The sequence below is a fragment of the Phyllobates terribilis genome, unplaced genomic scaffold (assembly GCF_046119375.1).
Source record: "Phyllobates terribilis strain yellow unplaced genomic scaffold, ASM4611937v1 Scaffold_11__3_contigs__length_659146591, whole genome shotgun sequence".
Classification (NCBI taxonomy): Eukaryota; Metazoa; Chordata; class Amphibia; order Anura; family Dendrobatidae; genus Phyllobates; species Phyllobates terribilis.
In genome coordinates this window covers 483,048,340-483,060,880 of record NW_027362771.1, presented here as the reverse complement: position 1 = coordinate 483,060,880, position 12,541 = coordinate 483,048,340, and the positions used below count along the sequence as shown (strand labels likewise).

The window sequence follows — 12,541 nt, the reverse complement described above, 5'->3', positions numbered from 1 at the left end:
ACAACATCTTTAAGCTTGTTACTTGTTATCATCTATAACCCTAAAATCTGAAAAAAGGTAATATTCTATGCAATGATCTACAATTTGGTCAACCTGAAACCCAAATTTTTAGAGAAACCCATACACGGCTGTCGGCTATTTCTCCCAACTCCCCCATATACAAGAACACTCGGATCTGCTGGAGGTTCCTGCATTCTCTATGAGAAAGCCACTGCCAGCCTTCAGTGGTAGTGACTTTTCTCCAGGAAAGTAATCTGACGTTCCGGATCCTTCTCTTCCCTGACATCATCTTCGGGGAGGGTCGGGGGCAGCCATACAGACTAGACTTTCCTCTAATCCTGCCGATATCGGCAGATATGGCTGATGTTTATTTACTGTATATGGGGCCCTTAAGGTGTCAAGGAGCCGACGTTGAAAAGGGAGAAAAGCAAAGTTCTGCTTCCTTATGGGCAAACAGAAGGTAAACCCAGGATATTACAAGGCTAATTATCATGACAATAATCTCGTTAATGTAATTAGCTGCGTTATCCTGAATGACTCACTACTCCTAGCATTGCCTGCAGCATTAATTCACATACCTGGAGTCTCCACTCGTTGATAATGATATGGATTTACACACACTTCATCCTTCTTCATGTTGAAAGCGTATTCACACATTTCCATTGCCCGGAGCTCGTGGTGACTGTGCAGGTCCGGCCACCTCCAGAGGCGGCAGTATATGACGTGGGGCAATCCTTTCCGATGGGACACTTGCAGCCGACCATCCAGAGATCTGCAAGGATAATGAATAAGCGGTGATCATCATTGCTCCGCACTACAAGAGTCCATAAAGCTAATATATGATAACCTCGACACGTTTGAAGTCGCCAGAATGCTCATTTCTCCATGTATTCATAGGAAGTTTTCTATTTTAATTAAAGGATTTCTATCACCAATAAAGTAGATATATTGTAGTTTATTGTGTATTTTAAACTAATTTTAGTCTCATAACCACATGAATATGGTGTATTTAGAGGGTAAGGATCTAAGTGAATATGCACCAAAAAAAAAGACAAAGGCCACATGAATGTTGCAGCATTCAGCAGTGATAAGAAAAAAAAAATCATGCAAAAAAGCACATTAGTACAGCTACGTGTGGCCCTAACAACTAACACGCGGGCTCAATTTTCAAGATTTATTCCAAAATTTGCAGCTTCCATTTCAAGTGCAAAGACAAACCATAAGCCACTGGCAAAAATGTCCTAAAGTCACATACAAGGCTATTAGTTCAGGTTAGAAGACACGAGGTAGGTCCGAGGATTGCGGTTCCTACATGCACTGGTGGACACAGACAGACGAGGGCCCCTGTGCAAGAATAATATATGGGCCCTTTGCAGCCCAATATCTCATCATAGTGCACAGTTCCTGCTGCTTTGGAGGTGGAAATGGGCCCCTTACTCCTTGGGCCTCTGCACAGGTTGCACCAATGATATGTCTGCCCCTGCCTACATGGACAATAAAACATTGCATTTACTACAGCATTAGGGTCAGTTCACACCTGGATAAACTGCAGCTTAGCCAATCAGATTTCCAGGTGCAGGAGAAAGGTAGTGCATAAAATGAGGTGCAGCACAGATTTCCAATCTGCATCATGTGAATTGTAGTTAGGGGATTTTTATTGCAGATTTCCCTCTATGTAATAAATCAGTAGAAATCCAAGGCAATTTTGTAAGAAAATCCACATGTAAAACATTTATCGGATATGAGGCATTCGCAGCAGAAAACTCGGCCACGTGTGGATGAACCTATAATGTGCATCATTGCATAGGTAAAGAAAAGAGGAATGGTGTATCTGAACATCATACTGAAATTATGATCTGTAGGGCGACCTTATTTATTTGAATCCTGTAGGGCGACATTATTTATTACTTGAGTCCACTGCACAGAGATGAGGTGGTCGGTCAGGTACTGCACAGACCACGCGGAGGGTAGGGCCGATCTATGAGGCATCTATATATACATCAGCGGACTTAGCACACACATACAGGATGTGTGACAGGTCACAGAGCTGAGAAGGGAGGTCTGGCCGGATAAGATAAAGTATAGATAAGACGCAGGGAACACCAAAGTCATGGCAATGCCATCTGTTAGTGCTTAACCCTTTGTGCTGGAGAGCACTATACATTGACCCCAAGCCTGTGTAAAATGTGAATACTGCAATATTGGGATTCTTTGCTACAACAAAGAACTTTCGGCTACGGCCCTACTATCAGTATTTGGTCAGTATTTTTAAGCCAAAACCAGGTGAGAAATAATCAGAGGAAAAGTATAATAGAAACAAGTCACCACTTCTGTATTTATCACCCACTCCTGGAGGTAAAATACTGACCGAATACTGATAGTGTGTCAGTAGCCTAATATGATTCCTATTTGTAACTGTTCTGCTTTCTTTGCTGTTCTCGAGGTTACAGACACAACTTACACCGGGCTATATTCTTCTGCCTCAGGAATGATGTGACTGCTGGACTAAAATGTGCCGAAAATTCCCATGGGCCCCATCACTCCTGGGGGCCCAGGACATGGGACGGATCTATTTAAATTGGGACTGTTGTCTCGAAATTATTTTTCTTCAACAATTGCACACACAGTTTTTTGAGGAATATTTTGGAACAGGTCCACTCCATAAAACACCGGAAAAATTGTTTATAAAAATGCATGAATCATAGATTGTTAGAGGTGGAGGGGACCTCCAGGGTCATCGTGTCCAAGCCCCTGCTCAATGCAGGATTCACTAAACCATCTGAAAGACTCTTCCTATTCATTTCTATTGTAAATCTACTTTGCTGCTCATATCTTCCCACTTCAGATTTTGAAACACATCTGGTGGGAAAAAAAGAAGAAGAAGAAATGCATATTGTTTCTTAGATGTCAATTCAGAAGTTGCTCCTATTGGAATCTGCACCAAACTAGGCACTGTCTAATCAGAATGCTATCCCCATCCACTGGATAGGGACTAACTTTTTCATCACTGGGAGTTCGACTGCTGAGGCCCCCAGCGATCCAGAGATTCAGGGTTCTGAAGAGCTCGGGCTCAATGGAGTGGTGGTCAATCATGTGCACTGCCTCTCCATTCATGCTTAGGCTACGTTCCCACAATGAGCTTTTGGTGCGTTTTTGATGCATCAAAAACGCAGCGTCTTAAGAGTTCCAATGTAGATGGAATTTATAGAAATCTCCTGCCCGCTGTGCTTCTTTTTAATGCAGCATAAACTGAACTGCGGTGCAATTTTCAAATAAGCAGCATGTCAATTTCTCTTGCGGGTACACTGAGTTTTCTGTGAACATTTCCCCACAGACTTGCATTAGGTAAGGAAATTCTGCAGGGGGAAACGCATCAAAAACGCATGTAATCCACACCCAAGTATGTCAAAGTTTTGTCAAAGCCAAATACCAAGAAGTATAAAAAACAAAGCAGCTTTATTTAAAGCATGACCCACCAACAAGAGAAAAAAACTGCAGCGTCAAAAACATGATAAAAACGCATGTTAAAAAAAACGCACAAAAACGCAATAAAAAAAAATGCAAGTAATATACCGGAATTTAAATAATAGGTGCAGAAATTCTGCAACATCAAAAACTCAACAAAGCTCATTGTGGGAACGTAGCTTAATACAGTGCGGCGCTCAGCAATCTCCGGCGGTCCCATTAAGAATGAATGGAGCAGTAGTGAGAATGATCAACCTCCGTTCCATCCTGAAGAGCCCCGGTTCTCAGGATTGTTGGGGGCCATGGTGGTTGGACTCCCACCATTTGGAAAGTTATCCTCCTATACCATGGATAGGGAATTACTTTTTGAGAACACTCCTTTAGTGATGAGCAAGTATGTAGTTTTGACTCTGCATTTTAGCAGCCATAACTGAATGTTTTCCTAACTGCAGCAGTACAACCCTGCAGAATTGAGTAGGTAAAACCTGCAGTAGCAGGCAAGTGAAAGATGTTATAAATATTAAAATCTGCGGACTATTCATAAGAAAATTGACCTGTGATGTGGAGCTTCGAATCTAGTATGTCCACTTCTGTTGCAGAATTTCACCGTAGATTTCAACCCTTTTAATGTAGATTCACAGTGACATCTGGGGTCGATTTGTTTCCAGTATGTGTGGAAAAGTCACCAGTATTTAGTTGCTTAGACCAGTTTTCAGATCTCTCAAAGCTTAAAACTAAACTGTTAAATTGACAATATTTCGCATTTTTGTCATTATATGAATAAAAGGAAGGTGCAAAAACACAGTATACAAAAAATGTTAATAGACTAATAATTCAATGACTGATGCTCTGATTCTACTTGAAAACACTTCTGAGAATGTGCTGAGCTCCAGGTCACAATACTCAGATATTTGAGAAAGTTATTTTAAGGGGATCGAGCTCTAGCTGGGACTTGCCCTCTGCCAGAAAACACGTCTAAAGCCTACAAGCGACTGCCAGTCTTGGCCTTCATCCAGTGGAGCGGAGCCTTGCCATTTGTACTCCTATTGTTGCCAAGTCAGCCACTTATGAACTGCAAAAGGCTTTGCTGCAACAGTCCTAGCCGACGTCTGCACAATCTGCATGAACGAGCTATACAGGACACATGTAGCACACGCTGATGCTGATCTGTATGCATTTCATGGGTGACCTTATAGCTGCTGAAGCGGGTAGGTCGGTCATACACATCTAAGCAACACTGCAAAGCCCCCAATACAGGAAACCTGCAAAACTGAGGTCCCTGGAATTATGTATTTCATTTATGGTAAGGGCATGGAGATTATCGGATTCCCATTTACACAGAGAAAATGATAAAGGGCTCTTTGCTAAATTTGCTAGTACATAACCCATAAGCAGGGAGAAGTAAAGGAAGGGAGGCTATTTTCTGAGTGGTGAGACCTTGCACAACTGCGAAGTCTTTATCCCGGACAGTGTGCCGCTGTATGGTGACTCCATATTTCAATTTATACTCCGGCAAAATGAAGAGAAAAATCCCTTAGCAATACAGTACGTGATGGGACACGCCACAGGTTCTATTTCTGATGGACTTTGACAGCCTACGTCCGCCCGAGTATGAAATAGGGGGTACAGTCCAGACCTCAAGAAGGCTATGGGCACCATATTACAGATTTTGCTGTACCCTTTTCTTTATACAGTTTTTTCTTTTTCCCTACACTGTTGCGTCTTGTAATTCATGACTTATTATATACTCAACCTTCCTTACTATGTGGTCTCTGCCCATATTACAGATTTTGCTCACCTTTTTTTATCCTATTTTTTTTCTCTCTCAGCTGTACACTGATCTGTTTCTGTTACATTGTTGCTTCTTGTAATTCATGATTTATTATATAGGCCTCCCTACGTACAATGTCGTGTCTGGCCCACATTACAGAATTTGTTCTCTCTTATTTCCCTTCTCGTTCTCTCCTGGTCCCTGTTCTGCTTCTGTTACATTCTACTTAAGCTGTTGCTTCTGGTAATTCATGACTTACAATGTAGCATTCCCCCTTACCATGTGGTCTCTGCCTTATGTCCTGGGCTTACACATATGTTTCTGCTTGGTTTTGCCTGTTATGCTTACTTCTGTCTTCCTGTGACATATTTCTATCAGCTTGATGACAAGCTATTATTTTTCCTGTTCATGAAGAATCTTTAATAACTTCAGTACACAAAGATTTTTCAAGTTACCCCATTTAACTGATGTATTCAAATAGCATTAGTGGTACTGTATTAAAGGGTCTGTTCAGGGTTTTCGTTTTGCCCATTTAAAACTTTTCAAAAGGAGATACGGTACTCTGCAAGGCAATCATGGTGGCTCAGTGGTTAGCACTGTTTCTTTGCAGCGCTGGGGTCCTGGGTTCAAATTCCACCAAGGACAAAATCTGCAAGGGGGTCTGTATGTTCTCTCTGTGTTTGTTTCCTCCCACACATCAAAGACGTCCTGATAGGGAATTTGGCACTGTGGAATATGATGGCGCTATATAAGCAATGCAAAATAATAACTTAAAAAAGGGCAATTTCTATAGGATTAGGAAGCCAGTCACATGGTGCTCGGTCCTCTGCATTCCTACAGGTTGTCATCTTGCTATGTAGCTTGCGTCTCATTTAACACTGGAGGGATGATTGGAAGGAGGGGAGGTACAAAGCCCTTCCAAAAAGGAGAGTATAGAGCGGACCGGCTCTGCACAAAGCATCGTGGGAAATGTAGTTTAAGGGTCATGTTAAAACTACAGAAAGGTGGCAATCAGAACTAGCTATTGCTTACAACCACCATGAGGCAGAACACCGATACAGGACTCAAAGACCTGATGGAATGCTTTTATTAATTTGCTGGCATGTAGCACAACCCCTATAATATCTTCTCTCCAATTCTCTCAGATAGATTGTCAATAGGAAACCAAGTGCATTTTTCATAACATATATTTAGCCAACCATGGGAATGTTAAAAAAATATACTCAAACTAAATATCCATGAGGATAGAGAAGCCCGTGCCCACGTGTCTGACATACAGCTAAACAAAGCTATAATCAGACTATGGAGTCATAGAAGACAACTCCAGGATGCTGCATGAGCAATGTGTGCGCTGACATATATACAAATGTCCGGATCAGACAATCTCACCCAGGATCCCTGGGCCGCGGAGGGTTCTCCAGGCTGTGGGAGCACACTTGGTGGTCCTAAACTAGACAGTAGCAGACAAATGCTGTACGACTGAAATCACAAGCGCCATTCTTATTTACTTCTGGAATATCTGAGATGATAAACATACTTTCTTCCGGGCCGCCAGTGATTATTAGCTGCGGCTTTATTTTATGAGTCGGAACTAGACTCCACACTTACAATGTTTCACTACTAAGAAGATTTAACCATTCTGGTACCATGTATAGCAAGAGAAAATGGATTAGTAGGACAGTTACAAAACTGTGCACTGTGGATGAAACAATCAGATATTTCTTCTAGAAAAAAAGCTCTCAAATTTTTACTGTTTACTTGCAGCTCCCTATGTATGGGGACAAACAAATGTTTGGGCAGGGAATATATCTAAGGCTACGTCTTGACGAGTGTAATTCAGTCTGTGTGCGGTCCCATGCACACAACGGACCGCACGCGCAGCACTGACCAGCGTAAGTCTAGTGCACACGAGCAATCGCTTTAGGCACTAGTCTCCTCTGTTCTGTGGAGCAAGACAATTGCTGTACAATACATCTCTTGTACAGAGAAATTTGCAGATGAATGTAGCGGGTTTCAGGCCACTCACTTGCAAACATAATCTCTAAAGGGGTTTTCCATCTCCAAATTTTCTCACTTCATTAGCTTTCCCTATGTAAAACTAATAATATCAGCTGTCCTCATCTTCACCAGCTTCCGCGACGGCTCTCCTCCACTGCTACTGATGATTGCTCAAAGTTGCAGTACTTATGTCATGACTACAGTGAACTTGATCACCGTAACCATTGCTGGGCTCCGCTTGTGCGGTTTACATCAGCAGTAGCCCAGTGATTGACTGCAGTGGTCACGTGCATTGCAGTCGTGATGTCATCGCTGAAAACAATCACCAGGAGCAGTGGCGGAGAGCCATCCCTGGAGCTGGGGAAGATGAGGACAGCTGATATTGTTAGTTTAAAATAGGGCAAGGCGATGGGGTCAAAACAAATTAAAGATTCAAATAACACCAAAAATACTCCATCACAGCCCCTTCAAGCTGTAAACTAAGCATAACACTAGGTATATGTTGTTATTGAGTTTTCACTTGCATCCATTGATTGAATAGGAACCAAAGCTGAACTAACAAGAGAAAGTGGCCAACTCATTTAAGCAGGCCAAGATGCACCAAAGTTATTTAGATACGCGTTTCTCTTAAATTAGGAACATTTCACAATGTTTAGTCTAAGAAACACCATTTTTAAAAGAAGTCTGTTTGTTTTGGGTTTTTTTTTTGCCATATTACGATTTATAGTAAAAAAAAAAATTGGCACTTTGCAATTTTCATATCGGCCACTTGGGCATTTTTAGACTCATACCTCCTGCTCTTTCTGGAAGAATTGTCAGCAGGCTCAGTATCATCACAGGAAGAATTACAATGATATGCAACACCTTTATACACAGCTGATAACACAGAATCCACCAATAACAATGTGATGTCACAGCTGACCCGGCTCCTCCTCCCTCCTCAATGACCTTTGCACATGCTCATTAGATGCATCAATACAAAAGATGGGGTCTGACCACTGTGGCTATGTACCTGTGTTGTTTCCTGAAACAGCAGGAAGCACGAGTCTAAAAAAAAAAAGCCCCAGTGTCCAGTATGAAAATTGCAAGATAACCAATATTTTTTCTTTTAAATAAAAATTGTGAAATTAATTAAAAAAAACAAAAACTGCAAACAGTTTTTTAAATACATGAAACCAAAAAAAAAAAGATTTAAATAATGGATCATTTTCTGATAATAACTTCCCTTTAATGAATCTTCTGACACTTTCCCCACAGTCAGTCTCTGAATTGAATATTTAGGGCTCATTCAGACGTCAGTATTTTCCACGAACAAGAAAAACGGACTGATTATTCTGATCAGACTTTGATCAGAGTGTGGTCTGAGTGTCAGTTTTTCGTGTACGTGGAGAAAAAAAAAAAAGTTTCTCCACCTTCTCCTTTTTGACTGTCCATGAAAAATTGGACCACACTCAGATGTTATCCGAGTGTGGTCCAATTCTTTCACGGACCCATAAACTTGCAATGCTGATTTTGATCTGATGCTTGGATAAAAATCGGACAGGACTCCGATATTTTCCGTGTACCACTTAGTTCGAGGAAAATAATGGGACATGTGCACAGCCCCATAGAAAATCATAGGTATGAGTGCTATTCATGAAGACCGGATTTTTCGTACGAGAAAATTGGACGTGTGAATGAGCCTTTAGGGGCTAAACTTGAGAGTAGAACATGTATTTAGTGAATACAAATTTTACTATAATTGTGCTAATTTGCGATTGTTCTAAAAAAAAATAACTCCAAAATGATCTAAAGAAAAAAGTATTTAAAAGTAATCCCTTAAGCAGATTGTTGGGCCAGTGACAGCAATCATTTTGTGTTAAAGCCACCAGAAGTTTGAATTGTCAGCCCTGGTGAGGTCGCCCTGCGGCGCACTGCTCACTGCAGTGTAATCCTCCTACTACTGGTTCCATTCACTTCCTCTTCATCCCCCACTGCAGTGCGAGGAACGGCCAGATGACTCATTTCCTCCGCACGGAGCCGCTTACCTCACTTTCTGTGAATGAGCCCAATAACAATCACAATATACCATATCTGTGTACACAGTATACAGAAGAGTTTATATAGCAGCAGTGTCACCCGCTGTATCAGCTGACTCATCTACAACTTTCGCAGGCAGGACGTTTCACAACGACACACATGGCAGGATTCGGCTCAGTATTATGCAGCAATATTTGGGAGAATCTTGCATGCTTTTAGCTAATGTAATAAGGTCTTGTCGTCTAGCACACCAACTTCAAGCAGTGCCAATAAGGTCTAGCTGACCATCACTCAACATCTTTCCCTGTGGGATGAGGGGTGGTCTTCTATAAGAAGATGGCAAGGATTCATAGTATCTGATGGAACTGAAAATCTGTCATTGGATACGGGCTAGCCCACTTACCGCTATTACGGCAGGCTATGCCACAAATGGTGGATGCACTCGGGTCCCACGTCTGAGATTTACACCCATCTTAAGAAATAGGACCTATCGCTATCAGTGGAGAGTAGAACTTACATGGCTCTTTCAAGAGTTCCACAAAAGTGGAAATATCAGGTCACAGGAGAAAGCCATGAAGGTGCGGACACCTCTCCATTCACAGCAGCTCAAGACAAGGCCTCACTATTAAGATAAGTGTAGGCCCCAAATATGAGAAATGCATCTATCAAACAATTATAGCAGATCCCATAGATATGCCATAAATGACCTGGGAATACACTTTTAACTGGTGCTTGTCAGCAGAAAATGACTGTTCAAACCAAAAACAGGTACTAAAGTGCACACTTGGTGTGGCCAAATATTTTAGTGTACCTTCCCACCTGCTTCCTTTTCATCTATCTCCGCATTCCTCTGGTTTTTGCTAAGCCAGATCAGTCACTCAAATGTCGAGGAAGGCAGAGATTGATGAAGGACAAGTTGCTGGGAGGGTGCACAGAACTGCTTGGCCACGCCAAGGGTGCACCGAGCACCTGTGATTGGTTTGAACAGTAGCAGTCATTTTGTGCTGACAGACTCCCTATAATAGTAGACTCATCACAATCAATAAGATCTGATGTTAAAGCAGTATGGAGAATTATATGCTTGAACAAAATCCTGCTATTTGTGGCAATAAACACAGAACAACGATAGGCGTCCATATTGTTTCCTGGCTTAATAGCTGCATGGGGATAAAAAGCAGCAACTTTAGGTGCGTATTGTTGCTGTAAAATGTCAGTGCTTACCTTCCTTCAAGAATGATAGTCAGAAAAAGGAGTCCTAGATGTTACCTGCTGCCTTCACACTTCATCCTCAGAGTCACGCTTCACTAACGGGTCACTTAGAAGGGGTGGATTGTGGAAGATCAAGGTTATGGGAAATCATGTCATCACTGCTGACAGTCTAAATGTTTATGGTATTATGTCTGCTGCGAGGCGTTCTCTGGGTACAGGGACGGGAGAGCGGCGAGATTGTACTGTACGGCTCAGATAGAGGATGTTAATAAAATAGAATTCAGTCGCTTGATGGGAAGATTTCACAAAGGCACTTCTGCTTCTCAGGGAGAAGGAGCTTGGTTTTCCTCACCACTCGTTTTACTATGGCCACCACATATCCTCCAAATCTAACCATAGAAGCCCACCAAAAAGAAAAGTGCAAGCCATTGTTCAAGAAAAAGGTGCAATCATTCCAGATGGTGACATTTAGCATTACTGATATCTATAGGCTGAAAAACTATAGAGACTGAATACTTCTCACATTTCCTATAACGGCTCGTGCTGATCTACGTAAGTCCAGGACATATTTTACCTGCCACATTTTGGTACAATTTGCGCAGACGAGAGTCTACAGTTGCACCAAATTTATCAAACACCATTAATCAATAGAACAGAACTGATGCATTTTAAAACGGTCCAGTCTCTGCACTAGGTCCAGGTTCAGAAGAGAGTTCATTCATTCATCCGTGCGTCATCCATATGCCCGGTTTTTTTTTTTAAATCTGTTTTTATACATTGAAGTTTAAAAAAAATGTAGACCAAACTATCCGTATGGGATCTGTTTTTTTTCGCTCCTAAAGACATTAATAGGAGAGTCTCATTCCAAAAAAATGGAAGATACTACAATCTGTCACCTGAACAGCCCTATTCAATAACATTGGTCCATGTGCTTTCCAAATTTACATGGTCAGGGAGGCGAAGACCACGGGCGTGTCAATGTTGGAGTTGCAGTGGACTAAACAGTTGAGTATTGTTTTGTTTTTTTAATTAATGTTTTTATTCATGGAGTGCAAAACACAACTTGAAATTCATACTTTCGTGGTGTACACCAGTGTTCTGCAGTTGAAGAATATGTTCACACAGCGTTTTACCCCACGTTCAGTGGTTCCATCTTGTCTTACAACTGAACAGCTCCAAAACTGGACACAATCCTAAGCACTAACACTGACAGTAACGATGCAGACGGAATTACAATGTGGTCTGTCGGAAATCATTTCTGATCATATATACGCCTAAGGGAGGCAGGCACCAAGACATAGCAAACTACTGCTTTAATGGAGCCACAAACCATGATGTGAACATAACCTAAGACTGAGGTATGAAGGAAAGAAGAAGGTGGCTGTCTATGCTGATATTCAGGATGTGACGTTGGCAGAGCTTTGTGAACACAGATTACATAATACCAGATCAGCTATGCAGCTTTTAACAAATCAGAAGTGAAGCTGATCCTAGTAAGCAGACCCGAGAGAAGCCAGGAATGAGAAAGGAAGGGACACAGAATAACCCTATGCAAACATGGAGGTGCAGACTGCAGTGAAAGTCTACACAGACATGAATGGTCCATCACTTACAGGATTTCACAAGCCAGTGACTAAGTGCAATCTCAAACAAAAGCTTTGCACAGCCCACGTGTGAGTGAAAAAGCAATGGCTGTTCATCCTGTGTAGGTGAGGAGGTTATGGAGAGTTCCCCTGAGTAAGACTTTGGTTCTCAACACCCACACAAGCCTCAGTACCCGCCGCAGAAAACAACCTCATTCTCCAAACACAGGAAATGAGCAATCACACCTCCCTTCATGAGAGATAGACCCTGAGCAGTCGTCTGCTCCCCCAGACAGCGCTCCACTGAGGGAAACCCAAAGTTGGCCTAAACTGGTGGGATCATTGTGAGGCACACGTGTGCTAGATCTACATGTGCTGCTCCAGGTACTTTCCCTCTTACTACAATCCCCCACTCATGTCCCTTTGGTGGGGGATTTCCTGGCAAATACCTTTTACAATAGGTCAGTGAGACAAGTCATAAATGTAGCACCCACCA

At 42.0% G+C, this 12,541-nt stretch overlaps 1 protein-coding gene across 1 annotated transcript in view; it reads right to left on the bottom strand.

The window, feature by feature from the left end:
• SMAD3 (SMAD family member 3) overlaps positions 1-12,541 on the bottom strand; it is a 92,525-nt gene that overhangs the window by 32,151 nt on the left and 47,833 nt on the right. Inside the window, exon 2 of the mRNA XM_073653454.1 lies at positions 579-772. Within this exon, the coding sequence (XP_073509555.1) occupies positions 579-772 (194 nt within the window). The remainder of the gene's footprint in view (positions 1-578; positions 773-12,541) is intronic.